The 20,821-nt window shown below is 47.8% G+C and overlaps 1 protein-coding gene across 1 annotated transcript in view; it reads left to right on the top strand.

Moving 5' to 3' along the window:
• Positions 1-18,622, top strand: part of VSTM4 (V-set and transmembrane domain containing 4) — a 92,211-nt gene extending 73,589 nt beyond the window's left edge. The window contains exon 8 of the mRNA XM_069460622.1: positions 16,928-18,622. Coding sequence (XP_069316723.1) covers positions 16,928-17,053 — 126 coding nt within the window. The 3' untranslated portion in view covers positions 17,054-18,622. The remainder of the gene's footprint in view (positions 1-16,927) is intronic.
• The last annotated feature ends 2,199 nt before the right edge of the window (positions 18,623-20,821 follow it).

Here is a 20,821-nt window from a genome sequence, read left to right as displayed (position 1 = left end):
GCCCACCCCAGGGAGGACTGTCCTTACATCTCAGCAAGGCAGCACAGTCCCCCGGGGAGGATGGCGGGCTGTCGCACTTGTCAGTGAAGAGAAAATTAAGTACAAGAATTCTCAAGGGTATTGCGACTCTCCCTCCTTCCTGCCAGCCTTGCCGGGGCAGCTCGTCTACACCCCAGCTGGGTGTCGCCCTGCCCCATGACCTCCCAGGTCCCCTCACAGGTGACAAGACCTACTTGCCTGGGACTCCCTCAAGTTTCAAGTCTACAGTAAACCTCCCTCCTGTCGTGGAAACCCGCAGATAAGAGCACACAAAATGGACAGAGAGGAAGCAGCTCATTCCGCCTGGTTCCGAGGGACCCTGTCCCAGGAACTGCCTCTCTGCGGCTCTGCCGAGAACCCAGAGTGTCAGCCCCGGGCTGAGATGCAGCCCTGTGCCGTGTGGTCTGCTGTGGAAAGAAGTCTCTTCCCCCAGCCCCGTTATCGCCACCGAGAACGTTCTGCCAGGTCTCTGATCAGTAGCAGAAAAAGGCTTTGAGGCAATTAAACACCAGTGATAGAATTCTGAGAGGATTTAAATAATAACCCAAATCCCAGCAAAATTATTTCCAGAGGACACGCATTTCAGGTTTCTTGAAGGATGTTTATAATAAGCCAGAGAATTTCTCTTGTTGTCGTTAATGTGCTAGAACTGGTTTCAGTTAAATTTTACATGAAAAGGATATATTAACCTGCATAAAATATGTTCATAATCTCGATTTAAAATTAAAAAGAAGGAAAAAACCCACAACCACATGTACAATATATTGCCCCAAGTAAAAGCCTTGGGAAAAAAACAAAAACTTTGCTTATACCACGCTAGTACCATTTCTGCAGAGATAAAAATTCTATGCTCCCCTCGGTACACATGCACATCCCGTTATTGTCACCGGGAGTTATGCGTGTCGACTGGAGGGAAGAATAGATGCCGGGGCTTCGGAAGGGATGAGCGTGCGGAAAACAGAAGTCATTGGTTTCGTGGGCTTCCTCCAGTCCGGAGAGCGCAGGCCGGGCCGGGCCTTTAGTAAGCTGGAAGCGATCAAGATCAGTCCTCCAAAGTGGAAGTGACAATGTCCTGTACTGGGAGACTTTTAACCCTGACACGGGGCTGTCATTTCCAGGCAGGCCACGCAGTCGGTGCCGAGGTGCCTCTGCTACCTGGTGGCCAGGCCGAGAGAGAACGATCGCGGCTCTGATTCTGCTGAAGAAGCGCTGAGTGACGCAGTTGCTTTCAGGGAGTCTCTAAAACTGGGCAGCAGGTTAAACCCTCACTAGGAACCCCCGTTTGGGGGACAGCAGGAATCCTACTGCAGATGCGCTGCAGAGGGAGTTGGCCTTAACTTTGTTCTAGAAGAGTGATGCGGTTTTGTGCTTTGAGAAGGAAGGTGACTTTGGCATTGACCGCCTTGGGACCGTGTGCTTCTCCTGTTTACTGCGTCGCTGATTCATTCACGTTGCTTCTCCAGTCTTCTGCATATTCATTCCCCAGCAGTGCTGAGCACTGACAGGCAGGGCGCAAGGTGCTGGCGAGGCAGCAGCATGAGCCTGAGACCCAGCTGACAAAGGCGAGCAGGTGGCAGGGAGATGAGCTGGCTGGAGGTTGGGCTGGGAAGGAGGCGGACCTGCACGTCCAGCAGGTCCAGCCCCACGAGTGCCCTCTCCCGGCTGTCCAGTCCTCCCTGCTCCCAGGGGTCCTGCTGGGACCCCACTGTGGGCTAGGCCTGTCCCTGTGTGTCTGCAGGGAGTGTCCCTCCCTGCAGAGTGGTAGCTTGTTCTCCAGCTCAGCTTGGCTGATTTGCTGCTGTTATTGGGCACTTCATTTCTGGGATCATTGCACTGCTGGGAAATTTTTTTTAAACTTTTTCACTCTGTTTTATTTTTATAATCTCATGAAACAGTATCATTTCTGCTCACATTTGATTTTTTAAGCCTATTTCATTTAAAATTTCAGTTTTGAGCACAGAGTACTTCAGAGTTATTAAAAGACTTTTTCAATCTCAGATGGAGAATACTGGAAATGAAGTGCCATTTTGGAAAGAAAGGAAAAATCATCGACAGAGCTGTCACATCCGGCTCGGCGTCCCGAACGTCGGGCAGAATATGTCTGTGAAATTCCGAGCTCACAACAAACTCCTGGTGCATTTAAGGGGCTTTTTCCCCTAGCCAGAATCAATTCTAATTTGTTATTATAGCTTCCTAAAGCTAAAGTTATAAATTATCAGCAAGCACATGTGATGAACAAAAGACCATAAGACACAGCTTCGTGAATTTATGGTAAGAATGTGCATAGACAGAGGAAGAGGTCCTGGGTGCCCATGGCCACGTTGCATCCAGTGTGAATTCCGCAGACGAGCCGACATGCCCACTGCTATTTTAGATGTGGTCTTAACGCCTGGCTTGTGCCCTGTATAGCATGTCTATGACCTAACACTACCATGATGGTGACGATGACGGTGGTGATGATGGTGGTGGTGGTGACCATGGTGACGGTAATGATGATGAGGGTGATAATGATGATGATGACAGTAATTATGATGATAGTGATGATGGTGAAGATGATGGTGGTGATGTTGATAACGCACACTTCAACGCCACTTCCCACAAGCAGACACTGTCCCAGTGCTTACTAGTAGGAACACACCTTTGACTCTGGGACAGCCCTCACTGTCTCCGTCTCACAGACGTGGCAGAGGAGGCAGGAAGGTAAATACCAGCCCAAGCTCTCCTGCCAGGACGCGGCAGAACTGCTCCCACCAGGCACTTGGCCCCAGATCCCTGTTCTTCCCCTCTGAGCTCTGATGCCTCTTGTCAAAAGTGCTCAGTAAAGTCCGAGTCTACCAAGTCTCAGGGTGTTTTCCGTCTCGACCTCATTGGACAGGTAAAAACATGATGATACTTGCAAAGGTGATTGTAAATGCAGTACAGGAGTGGGCTGGCGATTCAGAATCTCCATTTGCTAAAATAGAAAGTGAAATTATTCCCCAGGTGCCCTCTGTTAGGAGTTTGGCTTATATTCTAAATATTTTCCCCTCTATATATACACCAGTGGGTACACACATTGAATTGTTTTCTCTTTAACAATATGTCAGGCTCATCTTTCTACAGCAGTACATGTAGATCTGCCTATTCTTTTAACGACTGAAAAGTGCTACAGAATCATAATTTCTTTAGTCTCCAACTTGTGGCCATTTGGGATGTGATTTTTCACTCTTAGGATGGATGCCGTCGTGAATATCCTTTTGTATATAATTTATTTAAATGTATTTCTGTAGGAGAGAGTTTTAGACATGGGATTATTATGTGAAAGTATATCCTCATGTTTAATTTCAGTACATTCTGCCCAGTTAACTGCCATAATGTCATGTTATTCTCTCAGCAACAAAGGATGAGATGACCACTTCCTCACCCCCTCCCCAATGTAAGATACCACCTGGCTGTCTCTGTGCATAGATTGATCATCTACCTATATTTTAAACTAGTAAACTGAATGCCACGTGCAGATTTTGTAAGACTCCCGACAGCAGAACCCACGTATCCCTCTTCTCAGCAGAGTGTCGCCTCGGAAGCCCTGGAGAAGCCGAAGGAGAGAAAGCGTCCCCCGGGGTCGGGGAGGGGGAGGAGAGTGTTCCAAAGCCAAGCAGATACAGGGGAGGGTTTGAAATGACAGTTATCAGACTGGTTTCCTTTCATTTTGTCTTTTTGACTCATTCATTTAAAATGGGCACTGAGTATCTACTGTGTGCCAGGTTTTACCTGAGTCCGTGTATCTTTCCGCGAGCCGAGGTTGCAGCCGGCAGCATGCCGAGCCCACTCCTGTCCCCTGGGGAGAGCAAACCTCACTGGCAGCTTGAACTCAGCCGTGGTGTTAGCGCTCACACATGTAGACCAGAAAACGCTACACGTCAGGGCTTTTTTCTTGGCAAGCCTGTTGCTCAGCACTCGCCCACACGGCCCTGGCTGCAGCAGTGAGTAAGTCTGATGCAGCCCCTGCCTTTGTGGAGCCGGGAGGTGTGGTCGGAGGCTGCTGTCCGCTGGCTCTGCCGCTGGCCTCGGCCTCACCGTTCCCTGCCTTCGTTTCTGCACGTGTAAAATGAGGGTGCTACTGAGAGCACCTTCCACATGGAGCTGTACCTGCACTGAGTAAGTATTGGGTGCTACTGTCCCACTCAGTGGAGGAGGACAGAAGATAACCAGGTGGCCGATACCTTGTAACGCCGAGGAGTGATGCCTGCTCTGAGAGCCGCGGGCAGGGCGTGAGGGCCAGCGAGCGGCCACGCTGCGTGGGGAGGACGCCACGCGGAAGCACAGCTGGCAAAGTGAGGGCGTGGGCACTGCTGTGTGGGGGAAGAACTTTCCAGGCAGAGGACACAGCCTGGGCAAAGGCCCCGGTGGGCCCCGAGTGAGGAGTGCTGTCCAGGCACGTCCGAGAGACACGCAGAGACCAGCGTGGCTGGAGCCCTGGGCAGCACGGGACCTGCGGAGCGCACCGAGGCTGGAGGTGGGCATGGGCGAGACCACGAAGGGCCAGGGTGCTCCTCCATCCGACTTCTTGATAAGGACTCTGGATTTTATTCCCAATGTGATGAGAAACCACTGGGGAATTTTGTGCAGGGCAGTGAGTGGCGTGGTTTGACTCATCCTTTAGAAGGATAATCTTTCCTACTATTAAAAATAGTAACTGCGTGTATTTGCCACTGGCCTGAGGCCCAGTGACATTGTCAGCATTTAGCACATAATATTTTCCAAAAAGTCTATGAGTGTCTTCTTTCTGCCTCTAAATAATTCAAAGAAACCAACTGTTAAAACAATACTCATTCATAATCTATAATAAAAAATAATAGTAATGGTAATAATAATTGAACACGTGTATAGCATTTACCATATGCCTACCAGATATTTGTCTAAGTACTTTACACGTAGTAACGCATTTAATCCTCAAAACAACCCTGTAGGATAGTTACTTTTATGAGTTCTACTTTGTAGATGAGGAAATGGAGGCACAGAGAGGTCAAGTATCTTGCCCAAGGTCACACAGCTAGTAAATGGCAGTCATTCTGTCTCTGAGAGCACATGTTCTTAAGCACCTCTAGATAAGCCCGTGCACAATCAGAGGAATCTAGAAGTGTGTTCAGGATTGAAGTTAATTAGAATATTGAGAGTGTTCAAGATTGCAGATTCTCAGCATGCACCCCTATATGGAAGTGGACAACCAAACACTCTCTTTTTCTAAGCAAAAGCATCGTCTTGAATAATTCTGCCAGTAAAAGTACTTCTGGAAGGCAGCTGGGAATACATATTAATACATCGATGGATGACAGGGCGGAGAAAACGAATGACTGTATTAGACTGTGGAGCAGTCGCTGTGAGACTATGGAGTTTCATGCATCAGGACCCTCCCGAGAGCACTATCTGTGATCACGTTTTAGCTTCCAAACCATATGTTGTTATAATTTACAGGCATCCATCTGTCTGATGACTTGTCGAAACCTGAACCAACGATATTTGGCCTTAGGCCTTTCTGTGCTCAGCTTCAGCAGGTCCTAGCCATGGTCACCTCTGTCTGTCCTCAGGGCACTTAGCCTGTGACTCTCTGCCATGCCAAATCCATTCTGAGATTGTGCTTTGCTAAATATCCTCTGAACTCTCTGGACTCAAAAGCATGATGTGCGTTTGCTCTGCTGTGGTGTCTGCATGAGTTCATCCACCACGGTGCCGACAGACCTGGACAGGGCTTTGAAATCTTCGTCTCCATCCGAGAACTCTCCCCTGAGCTCTGGTTCCTTTCCAGTCTTTCTGCTGTCCTAGAGCACACTGGTGACTGGGCGAGCTTGCAGCAGCAGGGGTGGAGGTGGGAATCTGGGCAGGTACAATCCCAAGGCTTATAGATGGCTGAAGCCATAGAACAGGTGGGGTGTTTTGTGCCTTGGAGAGTGCCCAGGCCCCGTGTGCCCCAGACTCAGGCTCAAATGGTCAAGACGTGCCTAAGTCAGCAGTCACAGCTGAATGCTGGATTTGGGACGCAACGGGGCTCCAGCCTTCACCTCTGAGTGAGGATTCTGGTATGAGCTATGCTGTGAGAGCCAGACCTGGGGCCTCCGCTGCAGGAGGTGGTGAGAGTAGACCTGGTGTTTGGCTCCAGTAGTTCCCTCAGCAAATTCCCCTGGACCTCTTCGGTTCTAGCTCATTCCACACTCAGCTTCACGTTTCCATCTAGCAGACAGCTCCCGCCTGGGGTCTGTTGCCACCCCATACACTTCCTGACCAAAGCAGAGCCCACGGCCTTGGCGCCTGCGTCCCATGCCAGTCACAGGTGCACTGAGGACCTGGGGTGAGACTGTCACAGAGGCGCAGGCCACCTGAGGGCGTTCCTGCAGGATTCTTTCCTCCCCTCTATTATCCTCTCCTGTCAGTGACAGCCCATGTGTCTACCTTGCGAAGTCCTGGGTTCTGTGGCCTCAAGTCTTGTGTCTGTCCACACCAAGCCAGGGCCTCTGCCTCAGATGAGGATGGGGCCAGCCCCCCTCCCCTTGCAGGTGGAGCTCACGCTGCCCACTGCATGGTGTGGGCCTGTTCCAAGCTGCGTGTGATTGTGCCAATGACACGTCACCGTTTTCCCTGCTGGGATCTGGGGCGTGGCCTCTGGGGAGAGGGACAGCCATCTGCCCGTCTGGCTCCCCTGATGCTGTGCTCGCTTCACAGCATGGTCACTGCCTCTGGCCGTGCACTTGTAAATGCTGCGTGCTGGCCACAAACACCCCGAGCAGGACCCACTGGCTCTGAATCTGGACTCACCCGGCAACCCGGGAACCTTGAACAGTTAGAGCGTGTGTGCTGATCTGTGAGGTGGGCATGATCATTGGACCCACCTCACAGGGCTGACGTGGAGATGGACCGAGATGGTGAAAATTAGTTCACATTTGCTGGGTTCTGTTCTCAGAAGGACCAATTCTCAGCCACCACACTCTGCTGCCTCCCAAAGCCACTTACGGAGTATGTCCTTTGCTCTCTCGTTTAATACCTCTGGCTTGGAAAGGTATTACTGTTTCTTTTGTTTGCTTTGATTCTTTTTTTTTTTTAACTTGCACTTCAGATAACCCTACAGTCTCTTTTCATAATATGTCTAAGTTTGGGAGATGGCAAACCCGTGGAACCCAAAACTGAGGTTCACCTCCAAGGCGTGTTGGTTCTAACAGACGGATAGGGACTATGGCATGCTTTTCTTTCCTGAGTTTCCAGCTAGCTCACTGAGGAGCATCTGTCGAATAGAGCTTTGAATACACAACCTCGACCTCCTTGGTGGCCATGGTCATATGTGCAGTGATGTGAGCAGAGAGTTTGTTTTACCAGTTACGCCTCTGTTGAATGAAAAATGAGCACTTATCTTGAAGGGAGAAGAGGCAGTCTGCCCCTGATAATTTGTAATTCTCTCCTGGGTAAATAGATTCCTAATAGTGCAACTCTGTAGAACTGTAGTCACATTTTTTAACTCTAAGGTGACGTTAGCATAAACATTCCAAGTCCTGGTTATCGATCTGTTGCCATGATAATGGTATTACCCAATTGAACTTTTGACATTGGAGAACTTGCAGTGGCTGCAATTGCATTTTTCTTTTATTCCTGCAACTTAATTTAAGTTGCACATCCAACTTTGTTCTCTATGAAAAAGTGTCTGCATAAGAGATTGTTAAACACACGTTTCTCTCTCTCTCTCTCTCTCTCCCTCTATCTCTGTCTCTCGGTAGGAATATTAACTTCCAGCTTGAATCATGGAAATACATCTAAAAAATGAAATACTCAGAAACTAGCCATTAGGAGCTTGAAATATGTTGTGTTCCAAAGAGATGCACAACTTCTGAATTCCTTGGGGCTGACTTTTCTAGTGTTAGCCAAATCAAGTAATTCCTTCCCCGTGGACATGCTTTCCGTGATCATCCCTCTACACCTGGGGGAAGGAAGGGCTGGCATTAGAGGTAGGTGAGCCAGCCCGGAGGCTGTTACCTGCCCTCGCAGCTCATCACCATTGGTAGAACGGGTGGGTGGTGGATGCTACAGATGCCACTGCAATCTCTAAAACGTGCAACTTGCACACTCACTTTGTGACACCTGGAGCCTGGAAGTTTCATCACTGCATTGGAGCAGTGGTCTGTGTGATGATCCTTTCCTACTTCTTCTGAGGGGAAGCTGTGCTACGTGAGGATTTGATCTGGCCCAGCGGCCATCAGTGAGCACTTGCGTTCAAGCCAAAGATTGGAAAGTTCCTTAAGGACAGAGAAAAGGTATTTATTGTGCCACTAACTCCTAGTAGAATGACTAGGAGAAAAAAATAAGTGCTGACAAGGATGCAGAGCATTGAAACTCTCAGCCTTGGCAGGTGGAGGACCAAGTGGGGCACTTGGGCAAGACGGCTCCGCAGTTTCTTATGAAGTTAAACGGCGGTTGCCGTGTGGCCGGCAAACCGCTCCCGGGTAGGTGCTCTGGAGGAATGAAACATCACACAGAAACCTCTACACGAGCGTCCGTAACAACTGTATTCGTAATCGCCAACACTTGAAGCAACCCACGCGTCGTTCCGCAGGTGAACGCTGAGCTCACTGTGGCACGTGGAACCCCACGGAACACGCACAGCAACAAGAGAGACACACTATTGAGACACGCAGCAGCGTGGGTGGATCTTGAGGGAATTATGCCGAGTAAAAAAAGCCAAGCCCCAAAGAATGCGCGCCATATGGTTCTTTGTATGTGACCTCGTCTGGGAGACAGAGCCACCGTGGCAGAAAGTAGATTTATGGCGGCCCCGGGCTAGGGCTGGAGGGAAGCTGTGACTGCAGCGGGGTGGCGTGCCGGGGCCGTGGCCCTGTCCTGTGTCCTGATTGTGATGGTGGGTATGGAGATCTGCACGTGCATTAGCAGGCGTAAAACTGTACACCTAAAATGTCAGTTTTACCCCGTGTTATTTAAAAATATATATATTTTTAAAAAACCTCCTTTATGTCACTGGAAGACATAGCAGGAGGCATGAGTGGAACTGAGTTCCCAGGACTGAGTGTGCACACGTGTGTGGCACGCGTCTGTGAACAGGCCCGCAGCTCGGCAGGCCTTGCACTTACTTGAGAACATGCTTAGATTTTATAATATAAATCAATTGATTCATAATCATTTATTATAAAATTACTTCCTTTGTTGATCAGTGAGCAGTTCTGTGAGGACGATAATGGTGATTAGAGAAAGAGAGGCAGAATTCCAGCAGCTCTGAGAACAATACCGGAGGATGTCACAGGAGCAGTTTGTGGAGGTGGGCGTGGTCATTCACGGTGTCAGGGAGGTCACACAGAGGACCTGGCCGGGTCCCGAAGGACTAGAGGTCCACCTTGTGTGCGAGGGGGAGAGAACTCCGCGCGGAGGCTGTCCCCTCAAACAGAAACCCAACCCCCCTCGCCTGTTCGGGGAGTTTCAGAGGGGAGCTGGAAGGGAGGCTGGGAGCAGACCACGTGGACCACGTTGCATCCATAGCATAATCCTTGGTGCTTTCAGCAGTCACAGGATGTCCAGAGTAAGGAAACACCTTCCCTTGGGGTTTTGCAACTGCAGCATTTATTGCTAGAGGACCTCTCTGATGTTCAAACAATGGTCAGAAAGACCCTCGAGGCAGGTATTGGCAGGTTCCTCTGCTGGGAAGGAACAAACTCTGGCCCAGGCCTGCCCTTGTTCACGCCCACGCCCTGAGCTCTGCCTTCCCACTCCCCCAGCGGGCTGGGCCCCCTCTTCTGTGACAAGAGCAGCAAGCAGCAGGCTGCCACCATTGCCAAGAGCTACTCCGAGGTTAAATGCCACTGCCTCCCACCATTGTCACTTCTGCTTAGCCCAGGAGTGGGAATCCCCCAAACCTTGGTTTAAATATTTCACTTGATCTTGAAACAGAGTGGTCTTTATCTGTCTTTTAGAACAAGATATCTGGGCATAGGCCTGGGCCACTGCCGGTACATATGGCACCTGTGTGTAGGTTTAGAAAAGGTGCCCCTTCTTAATAGACAATTACAGGGGAGCTCCCCATTGCAGTGGGAACAGCTCTGCACCCTACAGAACATCTTGGCCGAGGTGAGCATGGGGTGAGTTTCAAGGAGGTGTCACTAAGGAGTCACCTAAACCTGGAGTCCCCAGGTCCAGCCAGGGCCAGTGGTTCCCTGAGGCCACAGATACTAGGCCCCTCTTTCTTCTTCACTGTCTTGAGCAGGTTGGCCTTGTCTTTCATTCTCATTGCCCCAAGGTCTTAAGAACTGGTCCATTTGTTTTTCATTGGAAGAAACAAGAGGCCTTACCCACGGAGGTCTGGGTGCAATCGCTTCCCTGGGCCGGAAGCCCCGTGCCGTGGGCATTTTGTGTCTTCTACCCAGCATGTCCCAAACCTCAGACCCACCTCTTCCCGAAGTGTGGCTGCTTCTGTGTCCTGTTTGGCTTCCTCTTGTGTCCCCAGCACGAGGGGCGGCAACAAAAGAAAAGTGGCCTCCGAGAGGGCTGTGGAGTGGCAGGTGGGAGCACAAGGGTCGGGGCAAAAACACGCTGGCTGAGCACCGCTGACCCTCCTCGCTCGGGGCCTCCGTGTGCTCGGCTGTAAAGGGTGACAGTGGGTTGTGTCCCCGCCTCAGGTCCAGTTCAGCAGGCCTGTGTGCGGCTCCCCTGGCGGCTGGGCTCCTCACTCCCGGGCCTCCGTCCCAGCCTCCGCTAGCGTCCCTCTCACGCCGGAGCCAGGCTGAGCCCCCACTGCCCCCTCTCCTAAATGCTGGTGGTGGGCGTGGTGGGCACAGCTAGGTCCATCTCAGCCCGGATCAAGGCCAAGGCCCAGGCACAGAGGGCCGGCCGCTGGGGTGGGTGGTGGGTGGTATGTATTTCGGGGGGCATCCTGGAACCCCTCTACTCCGGCCTTGCCCCTCACTGAATGGGGTAAACCCATCGGCCCTCAGTCCCTGCCCGCCCTCTCAGGGCTGGCTCTCCCCTGCGGCTGACAAACGCGTCGGTCTCTTGTATCCACCCACCGCATCAGATACTTCATTTTCTCTCCCCCGAGGGAGCCTGTTTCCTCGTCTTCCATTCCCTTCTGTCCCCACCTTGACTGATGGATTAGCCTGCTGGGGTGCCCTAATAAGCTGCCGCAGACGGGGGCTTACACACAGAAATGTGTCGTCGCACAGGCTGGAAGTCTGAGATCAGGGTGTCAGCAGGGGCGGTTTCTCCTGAGGCCTCTCTGCTTGGCTTGTAGGCGGTCACCTTCTCCGTGTCCTCACGTGGTCTTTCCTCTGTGCATGTCTGTGTCCTAATGTCCCCTTCTTATAAGGATGCCAGTCGTATTGGCTTAGGACTCACCCTGACAGCCCCATCTTAACTCAGTCAGCTTTCTGAGGGTCTTGTCTCCAAATACAGGCACGTTCTGAGGTACTGGGGTTAGGGCTTCAGCGTAGGAATTGGGGGGCACATAATTCCACCCATAGGGACTAATTTCCTAGAATCTGTTCCTTACCTGTAAAAGACATGCAAGGCTACACGGTGCACATAGTCCCTGTTAACCTGGGAGGCATTCAGAGCATGCGCAAGCGGGCGGCTGACTCCAGAGAGGAGATGCTGCCGAAACATCCCTCTCCTCAGCCTCACGTGCTCAGCAGCTTTTTCGGCGCAGGCTCTGTGCCACGGTGTTCACACACCTCTCGTTCGAGTCCTCATCATCGTCCAACAAAGCATTAGTGGTCTCATCACCCCTGAGCACCAGCGATGGGACTAGCCCGAGGTCACACAGCTGACATTTGAACTGAAGTCCGATTTCCTCCTGCACCCAGGGTCTGCAGCCAGCTCCGGACGGTGGGCTCGGGGCACTGTCCTCACCTCTCCTCCATGAACACGTTCCCTTTCATCCCGGCCTGCTTTGATGCATCAGTGTCTGTCTGTACCTGACCCTCGAACCCCTCTTGCTCATAGAATCCCTCCAAACGTAGCAGTGGAGTTTTGCTAACTGGTAGGAAATATATGAAAAGTGAGATTAAAGGAACATAAAACAAGGGCTTTGGGACGTATGGATAGCGAGTAGTTGAACACAGCAACTGCCCAGCCTTTACCTGAGGACTAGAAAGAGAATCTGACCAGGAGCCTCTGCAGGCTGGGGAGAGGCAAAGGAAAGTAAAACCAAACAGTCCTGGGAGAGGGGAAATGGCCAGGTTGCTACTCACATATTTAGAAAGTTCTAGGGCTTTTTCTAAGGGACCTACCAGGACATTCCAGCAGTTGGCTCACCTCTGCCGCCTGTGTGCCAGTGGGTATCTGGATATGAATGTAAAGCTTGGGTCTGAGGCCTGGAAATCCTCCTCGTGGAGTTTCCTTAATGCTTTCAGTGGGATCTGAAGTTGTGGTGAGAGAGTTTGTGAACAGACAGTTGACATTATTGAAGTCTGTCCTCTCAATCCTACTGCTTGAATCCGTCTATACTTCCTGCACCCCTGGGAGTCGTCAGAGCTGGGGGCACTTGAAGAGGGTCATTTTGAGGGCCAGCTGCTGTAGGGGAGTAAGCATAAGTGCTTCCTGACTCATCTCCAGAGACCACTCAGTCCCCTGCAGTTCTTGAACTGCCGTAGACACGGGAGTGACTCCTTAGCTTAAATCCTGGTTAGTGGTTGGGTTTGTCTAATCCAGACTGGAGTGAAATTGTATCGCCTGAAATAAAGGTGTGGCCCTCACCTGGCTCTGCCCCATTGCAGCCACCTGCTTCAGCCCCTGCATCCTGCTCCTGGCTCCTGGCTCTACTACCAGTTCCGTAGTCTCCTCTGGTCTCACTGATTTGCCAAGGATTTTCTCTAAGCTACTTCTCAGATGCACCTGAGCCTTCCACTGACATGTCAGTGCAAAGAAAGGTGTCTCGGTGAAAACCAGTGAGGAGTACACATTTGCCCCCTTTTATTGGCCATTAGGAATTTATTTCCAGTTAAACAAGCTGGGAAATGTAATTAAGCACATGGATGATGGTGATAGCCAAGTGTGTGTGCCAGGAAAACAATAGGTTCTTTAAAGATGCCAAGGACTGATATTATGCGTCTTCTCTTGGAAACTGTATATACTTCACAATTCCGAGCCTCCTGTGTGCTGCCTCATATCTTCAATCAAATTATTATATTCCAGAAATATGCATAAGGGAAATGATTCTACACATTTTATGGTGGGTTGTTGCTTGTAGCAGTAATTGAAGTACATTTTCCACTTATGAAAGTACTAATTTTATTTGTTTTTATTGCTTTTCTAGATGCAATTATTTATTTAGTGTGCTTTGCCTTTATTAAATTATGTTTACTATAGGAACATCATAAAAATGTATGAAAACAACACATCAGCCAAGCCAGCCTGGTGACCTGGTATTGAGAAAGCTAGTGTTATTTTTCATATCCAAACGTAATGGAATAACTTAAGAATAAACAGATAATCTACACTAGAAAACAATGCAATTTCAAGGTAATGTAATAAAACACCTGGACAATATGATTTCATAAATCTTGGTTCTAAAATTTACATGAGCTGGGTTTTGTGTGCTTATTTGAGGACACATGGCATTTCTAAACAGAACCGTTATAACGGGAAATGTGATTAAACCGAAAGGCAAGGATGTAAACAGGGTTTTTGTTGCCTGGTAAGATATGGATGACTAAGGAGCATTATAAAGACTTCTGGTGTCAAAAGACAAGCAGAAGATTCTCATTCCTATAGATGTCCTGAACTTTGAAACTGAAAAACGCTAGGCAGTTTGTGCAGGTCACGTGGCAGTCACCTGGCCCAGAGGTGCTGGCTTCAAGGAGTTCTTTATACACTCGGTCTCTTGCTTCCTGTCCCTTTGAGGGTGCTTTATTTCAAAAGAAAAGAGGCATTTTACTTTTGGCATTCTTTTTAAGTAACTTAAACTGACTGTTAACAGTTTATTTGTTCTGAATTTCCACAAGATAACCAAGATGTAGACACAATTTTTTTTTAAAAAAGCAAAACTTTAAACAATAACAAAACCAAAGGCACAAAGAAAAAACCCTAAGTCTAACATCCTAGATTATAGAGAGCAGGACTGCTTAAACGAAACTGACTACATGACATATGTAATATGAAAATGTCCACATCTTTTTTCTTTTGTGTCTGGATTTTGTGTTATACTTTAAAATTAAAATATTACATAAATATTTATTTAAAAATCTGACATTATTTTTAAAAACTCCCCACAGGTTTTTCCATAGATTTCTATAGATTAATGACCAACTTTTGTTTTTCTAGTTATAAATTAAAATTAATTAATGTATTGTTTGGATACACGTGCCTACTACAAAATTCAAGATATGAACAAATGTACACAATCGAGGGTGAGCCTCCCTCCAGCCAGCCAGGTTACTTCCCTAGAGGGAGCCATGGTTAATGGGTTCTCCATTTCCTAAACGGGTTCCAAAGGTTCCCAGGGTTTTCTAAGTAAGTAAAATATGCATACATGCATTTATTCACATACCCACATGCACCAGTATTTACACAAATGATAGTGAAACATACAGTACTCACACAGCTCCGTCACCTTCTTAAAGACTGTACCATGTAGTCCATTGAGCAAACGCCCCAGTCTCCTATTGATGTCTGTTCCAGTGTTTTCCTGTTTTTTGCTTGTACCAAGAAACATTCCACCAACAATATATGAGAGGACCTGTTTTTCTGTCAACCTTTTTTTTTTTAATGTTTGGCAACTTGAAAGACAAAAAATGATGTTTTAAGTGTGATTTTAGGTCACAGTTCTCTAGGCATGAGAGATTGAGTCTCATTTCATCTGTGGCAGAGCCACGTGCATTTCCTTTCCTGTGAACTAGCTGGTCCTGTCTGTTATCCTTTGCTTAATTTTCTAATGGATTGCTGGTAATTATCTTGTTAAATTATAAGGCCTTTTAATATGAGATGCAAATATTTTCCCTATTTTTCAATTGTCTTTTGACTATATAGAGAGAATATTTTCCCATATGTAATATGAAAATGTCCACATCTTTTTTCTATTGCTTCTGGATTTTGTGTTATACTTTAAAATTAAAGTATTACATAAATATTTATTTAAAAATCTGAGATTATTTTTAAAAACTCCCCACACGTTTTTCCAGTACTTTCATGGGTTTATTTTCCACATTAAAATTTTTAATTCATGTGAAATTTGCCTGAGTGTAATAAATGATATAAGGATGTGATTTAATTTTTTTTCTCAAATGGCTGTCCAAGTATCCAAACGGCATTTATTGAAAAATTATATTTAGGTTAATTATTAATTTCTAGACTTTCCAGTCCCACTGGTATACATATCTATTTATCTGCCAATACTGCAGGATTTAAATTATTTCAGCTTTATGTGTTTACTATCACTAGAGTTGGATCACCAGTTATTCTTTATTTTAATAGTGTCTTAATCACATTAAGAAAATATACATCCATGACTACTTTATTCGAAAATTGTTTTTAGTAAAAATGTGTTTTTAATTTTATTAAATGCCTTTCCAGAATCTGTAAAGATAATCATATGGTTTTTCTCTTTTGATCTATTACTACTATGATTTTTTTCCTAATATTGAGCCATCCTTGCATTCTTGGAATAAAATCGACTTGAATATGACTATCAATCTTTTGATGTACTTCTTCATTTTCTCTGAGTAAATTTGACTTAACATTTACATAAATAAATGATGTTATTCTGAAATATGTGAGGTCTTTCTTCCTTTTTTATGCTCTGGACCAGCTTAATTGCATTGAAATTATCTCTTCCCTAAGGAATTGCTTTTAGAAATTTTCCTATGAAACTGCTGGCCTGGTGCTTTTGAGAAAGAACTTTTTAACCCTCCTTCCCTCCCTCCCTTCCTTCCTCTTTCCACTCCTTCCTTCCTCTCTCTCTATCTTTCTCTTTCTTTTTGTGATGGCAATTAGTACATTCAAATTTCTTGGAGTTATTGTTTGTAATTTATATTTTCTAGAATATTACCTATTTGAGCTTATATTTCAAAATTTTTTTCAATAATTTGAGAATGTTATTCTTCTTAAAATTAAAAAAAAATTCTTCGCTTACATTATATCCCTTTCTCCATTTTCCATTTTATTCACTTATGCCTTTTTCTTTGATTAATTTATTTTTCAGTTTATTTGTCTTTTTGTTGTTTTCCAAGCACCAGCTTTTAGATACTCTGCTATTTTTCTGTTTTCTGACTCATGCAGTCTGGTTTTATTTTTACTGAGTTCTTCCTTCTACTTTTCTTTCATTTATTTTGTTCTTCTTTTTCTAACTTTCTGAGTTGGATGCTTGGTCCCTGTAATTCCTGCGTCCTAAGTGTTTACAGCTGTCCATTGTCTCTCTGAGCACTTCGACCACATTCCTTAGGCTCTGGCAAGGCATGTCTTCCTCAGCCTTGTTTCCAAGATACTCTGAAAGTTTAGTTTGATACAGGTTAAGTCACTTACAAAAATATCTAGGTGGTAGCATGCTAGTTTTGTTATTAATTTCTAGGATCTTTTGTTTCTATCTCCATCTTTACATTTCTCTTTTGATCAGAGACCGTTAGTTACATTATTTTTACTTTTCAGCATTAAAGTTTTCTACGTGGCCTGGTGTTTAATCATTTTTTTGGTGAGTGTTCCATGTCAACTTGAAAATAAATCATAGTGTCTCTTTACAGGGCATAGAGTTCTATATGAGACAATGAGATCTACCTTATTAACTATGTTATTGGGTTTTATATATCCTTTTAAACGTTTTTCCACTTGTTCCCTTTGAATCCCTAAAATGCTATGAAATTGTACTCTTGACCAATGAGTGTGTGGTGTAGAACTCTCTGTAATCAGCTACAGTTGTGTTGTGTTTTTTCTTTTACAGCCAAAGATAGCCGAGGAAAACTTGACCTACGCTGAGCTGGAGCTGATCAAGCCCCACCAGGCAGCCAAAGGCCTCCCCACCAGCACAGTGTATGCCCAGATCCTCTTCGAGGAGAACAAGCTGTAACGCCAGCTCCTCTTCTGTGGTTCTGTTCCGTACCTGCCACCCAGTGATTCATGGAACCTTGGAGACAAGGCCCTTATTTCTGTATTTTCACTTGTGCCTTCTGAGTGCTGGGGAGCCCCTTTCCAGCGGCATTCCAGGTGCCTTCACCAAGAGGTACGAGGCTGCTCCCCACGAAGGAACAGGGGCCACAGCCCTTGGACAAATCTCCCAGGGCAAAGTGTTTCTGGGCCCGAGCCCCGCGGTGCCAGGACTGATTCTGAGGGCGCCCAAGGAGATTTTCTGCTGAGCCAAATCCCTTCACCTTTTCTTCTTCTTTCCCTGGGTTTTACTTTTTAAATATCTTTTGTAAATCATAATTCTACTCTTCTGCCCTTCCTGTATCCGTGATAGAAGCTCGCAGTGTACAGCTAGCGGAAGCGTCACTACAGGCCGCAGTGTGAGGTGGCAGACACGTGGCGATTGGTTTCCCAAGGACCAGCTGACATTGCTAGGCCCCCAGACTGCGGCAGACTGCCGACTGCAAGCCGCGTACGGTGGGACGGCATCTCTTGTTTTAAATAGGTGCACTGACCCTGGAGATTCAAGGACAGAGGGCAGATTGTGGGGAAGTCTGGGGTCTGTCTCTGAATGCCACGTGCCTGGCTGCCCACCTGGGATTCCCTGAGGCCTCAGGACCAGCAGAACACCCTTCTAGAGGGCTGCCATCCCTTCAGCAGGGTGGACCTGTACTGATGTAGACACATTCTCCAAGAGTTCTTACTCTTTTTCAAAGGAGCAGAGGCCTTGGCCAGCCACTGACACCCTGGAGCAGCTGGCCCCTCACGGTGTGCAAGCTCAGGTGGCCCTGACTGAATGCCCACTCTGTGAGAACCAAGTCCGCTGCCAGGACCCCCTCAGGGCAGGAGGGTGGGAAGTGCAAGCTGAGGTGGGAAAATGTCTTCCGGAAACCCTACTCTTGCCAAGCGCCTTGCCCGTCACAACCTTGCATGTGAATGCTGATGGGCTTGGGTGGGGGCTGGGCACGTGGGGAAAGTGCTCTGTGGGCCTGTATGACATCCCTGAATCTCAGACTCACTGGAGCGGGATCCGTTCTGGAAGAGTCATCCTGTCGCCTGTGTTGCTAAGGACATTCCTTGATGTGTGAGTGTGCTCTGGGTGGCTACTTACTACACACTATAGAAACTGTTTGACTATGTAATGGACCATGTATATATGACAAATTAACTATTTTAAGCACAGCTTGGGGGTGAGTTGTAACCTTGTATACAGCCACATTACCTTGGTCTGCTTCCTTATCCCCTGATGGCCTCAGACTCCATGTGTGTGTAAAGGTGACCTAACCTCTCATAGAATTACCGAGGGTAAAATGGGATGAGGAATATTGCCAGGTTTTGGAAACTACAGACTGCCACACAGATGCTCTGTGTTGACATTCATGCTAAAGCCAGTCTGCACTTTCAAGATGAAAGTTTCTATGCTATATAAGGCTCTCATTGCAATCAGTTAAAAAAAAGCTGAGCATTTGCCACAAACTTAGCCCTTTAGCATTGCTTTATGCTCCCGAAGACTCATGATAGCTTATGAGGGCTCTCATTTTTTACTGGAAAGATCCCAAATTGGAAGCAGATGTTGATTTCCTGGAGGCAGGAATGACCTGCCTTTGCAGGGTGGAGGTGCACCCTTCCTGGACGACACCTGCCTCTCACCTCCTCCCTCTGCTAGATCTCAAAGGTGTGAATAAACCACACAGCTTTTGAGGAAGCATTTGGAAAAACTCACTGAGCATTTCTCTGGGAGGGGAGAATTTAGGGTTAGTGCACCATTCATAACACAGTTACCCCAGGGATGTTTTCATTCTGTCATGGCAATGTCCTGCAGATGGTTGTATAGTGTTTTGAGGGCAGACAGTGATTTCCTAATTTGCACAAAGACCCATGTGGGCTAATGGGGCCTGAGGTGCCAAGAGGGAGGGAGAGTGGGGTGCATGAAGATGAGATGGTGGGGAGAGGGCAACGGGGCAGGAGGCAGTAACTTCCAACGCCTATGGGCCTCTGCAGAATGGAAATGAAATTAGATCACCCTCAACCCACCCTCCTTGAATCCATGGAGAGCTTAGGGCCATGATGTATGAAGTGAACACATTCCACTAAGAAAATACACACTTTGAAGAGTTTAACCCATCATGGTTGTAGATTCATTTCACCTTCTTTCTCCCAAACTCTGGTCACAGCTGCACGAGTCCACACCCAGTTGTGCCAGTGGGGACCTGCCGGCTCCCCTCCTCCTGCAAATGCCACCAAGGGAGCCATGGGAGCTGTGGACAGCGTCCACGCAGGGCTCGTCCCACTGCGAGCTCCGGAGGGAAACCATCCACGCACTGCTCCAGGCGGGAAGCAGCGCACGGTCTGTGCCTGGGGCTTGTTTAAGGTGATAAACCTTGACAGTGTTGCCATAGGAAGCTTAAGAAATGTGGCTGCTCATCCATTCTCTGTCAAATGGACACTAGCCGTGCACTGACGTTTCTGAAGATGAGCAAGGGGAAACATATCACTGAGATGGAAGTCAGGAAAATTCCTTTGATTTGGTTTTACTATAAGGCATCCGTGGGAGCAGCTATGAACACATGTGAGTAGTTTTCATAATGGACACCTGCCTTTACGTTTAAATGAAGTTAAAGTGAATATGAGCCCACTGCTCAGAATGCAGCACCTTCTTAGAGGCAGAGAGCAGGCACCATCAGACTGGGGGTGAATTTCGGCCTCAGCCATGGCTGGCACGGCGTTGTCTCGGGAAGTAAGGGGGTGTAGCGGGGTGTCCGCCCGAGTGGAACTACCTGGCCCAGCAAAGCCCCAAGGCCTGGACTGGAGCAGCAGAGGGAAGGAGAGATGGCTGGGTTCCTCCAGGGTCCCTCTTCACTAAAGCAGGGTGGCTCTGTTAGCTCACAGGGAACATAAGAAAAAGCCAGACCTACCTCCCGCTCCTAACAGAAGTGAAAGCGACCCGGCCACTGTGTACTCTTGAATGCACTTGAACACACAATTGTGTGGGTCAGCTCGCAATCCATAAGCCCAAAGACTCACTTGCTGTTACGGACTCGTGTCCTTGTGTGTCACTTGACCTCTGATGTGTGTGACTGTAACCCGGGCTGGGTGGAGAATGGGGCTCACACACACGTGGCCCAAAGCACATACGTGGCCTTCTGGGCTAAGCACAGTCCTTGGGAAAGAAAGATTCCCTTGGGTGGCAAAGCTGGGATGGCACAAGTTAGATCTGCCTACACCCTGTCTCCTGCCGAGCAGAGAAGCCTTGGGAAACAACAGACGCAGAGTGAGAAGCAGGGAGGAGACTGTTCTAGAAGCACAGGATCCCAGCCCCAGGACCCTAGAATCCCCCCGACTCTTCTCTTCCCTTCAGATCTTCTTTTAATCCCATAAACGACTTCATTATTCTACTATTTTAATCCTGGTTTTGCTCAAGCTAGATTACAACAGGAAAAATTAGAATACAGTATGCGTCAAAGTTGTTTCTCAGCACAGGAAGAAAAAAAACTTACACTGGCTGTCATTACCCAGGGAGCCCCGGGGCCACACCCAGCGGCTGTACTTGGGACCCTGAGCTCCTGCTGTGCTCTGTGCCCTGCTGCCTGAGCGGCCCCTCCCTTGGCTCTGAAGGCACCTTTCTCAGTGAGCCCTCGGCTTGGACAGGGACACCAGCAGGGTGGGGGCAGGGCTGGGAGGCGCTGGCAGCAGCAGGGGAAGGAAGGGCACA

The sequence above is a fragment of the Eulemur rufifrons genome, chromosome 28 (assembly GCF_041146395.1).
Source record: "Eulemur rufifrons isolate Redbay chromosome 28, OSU_ERuf_1, whole genome shotgun sequence".
Lineage (NCBI taxonomy): Eukaryota > Metazoa > Chordata > Mammalia > Primates > Lemuridae > Eulemur > Eulemur rufifrons.
This window is presented reverse-complemented; position numbering and strand designations above follow the sequence as displayed.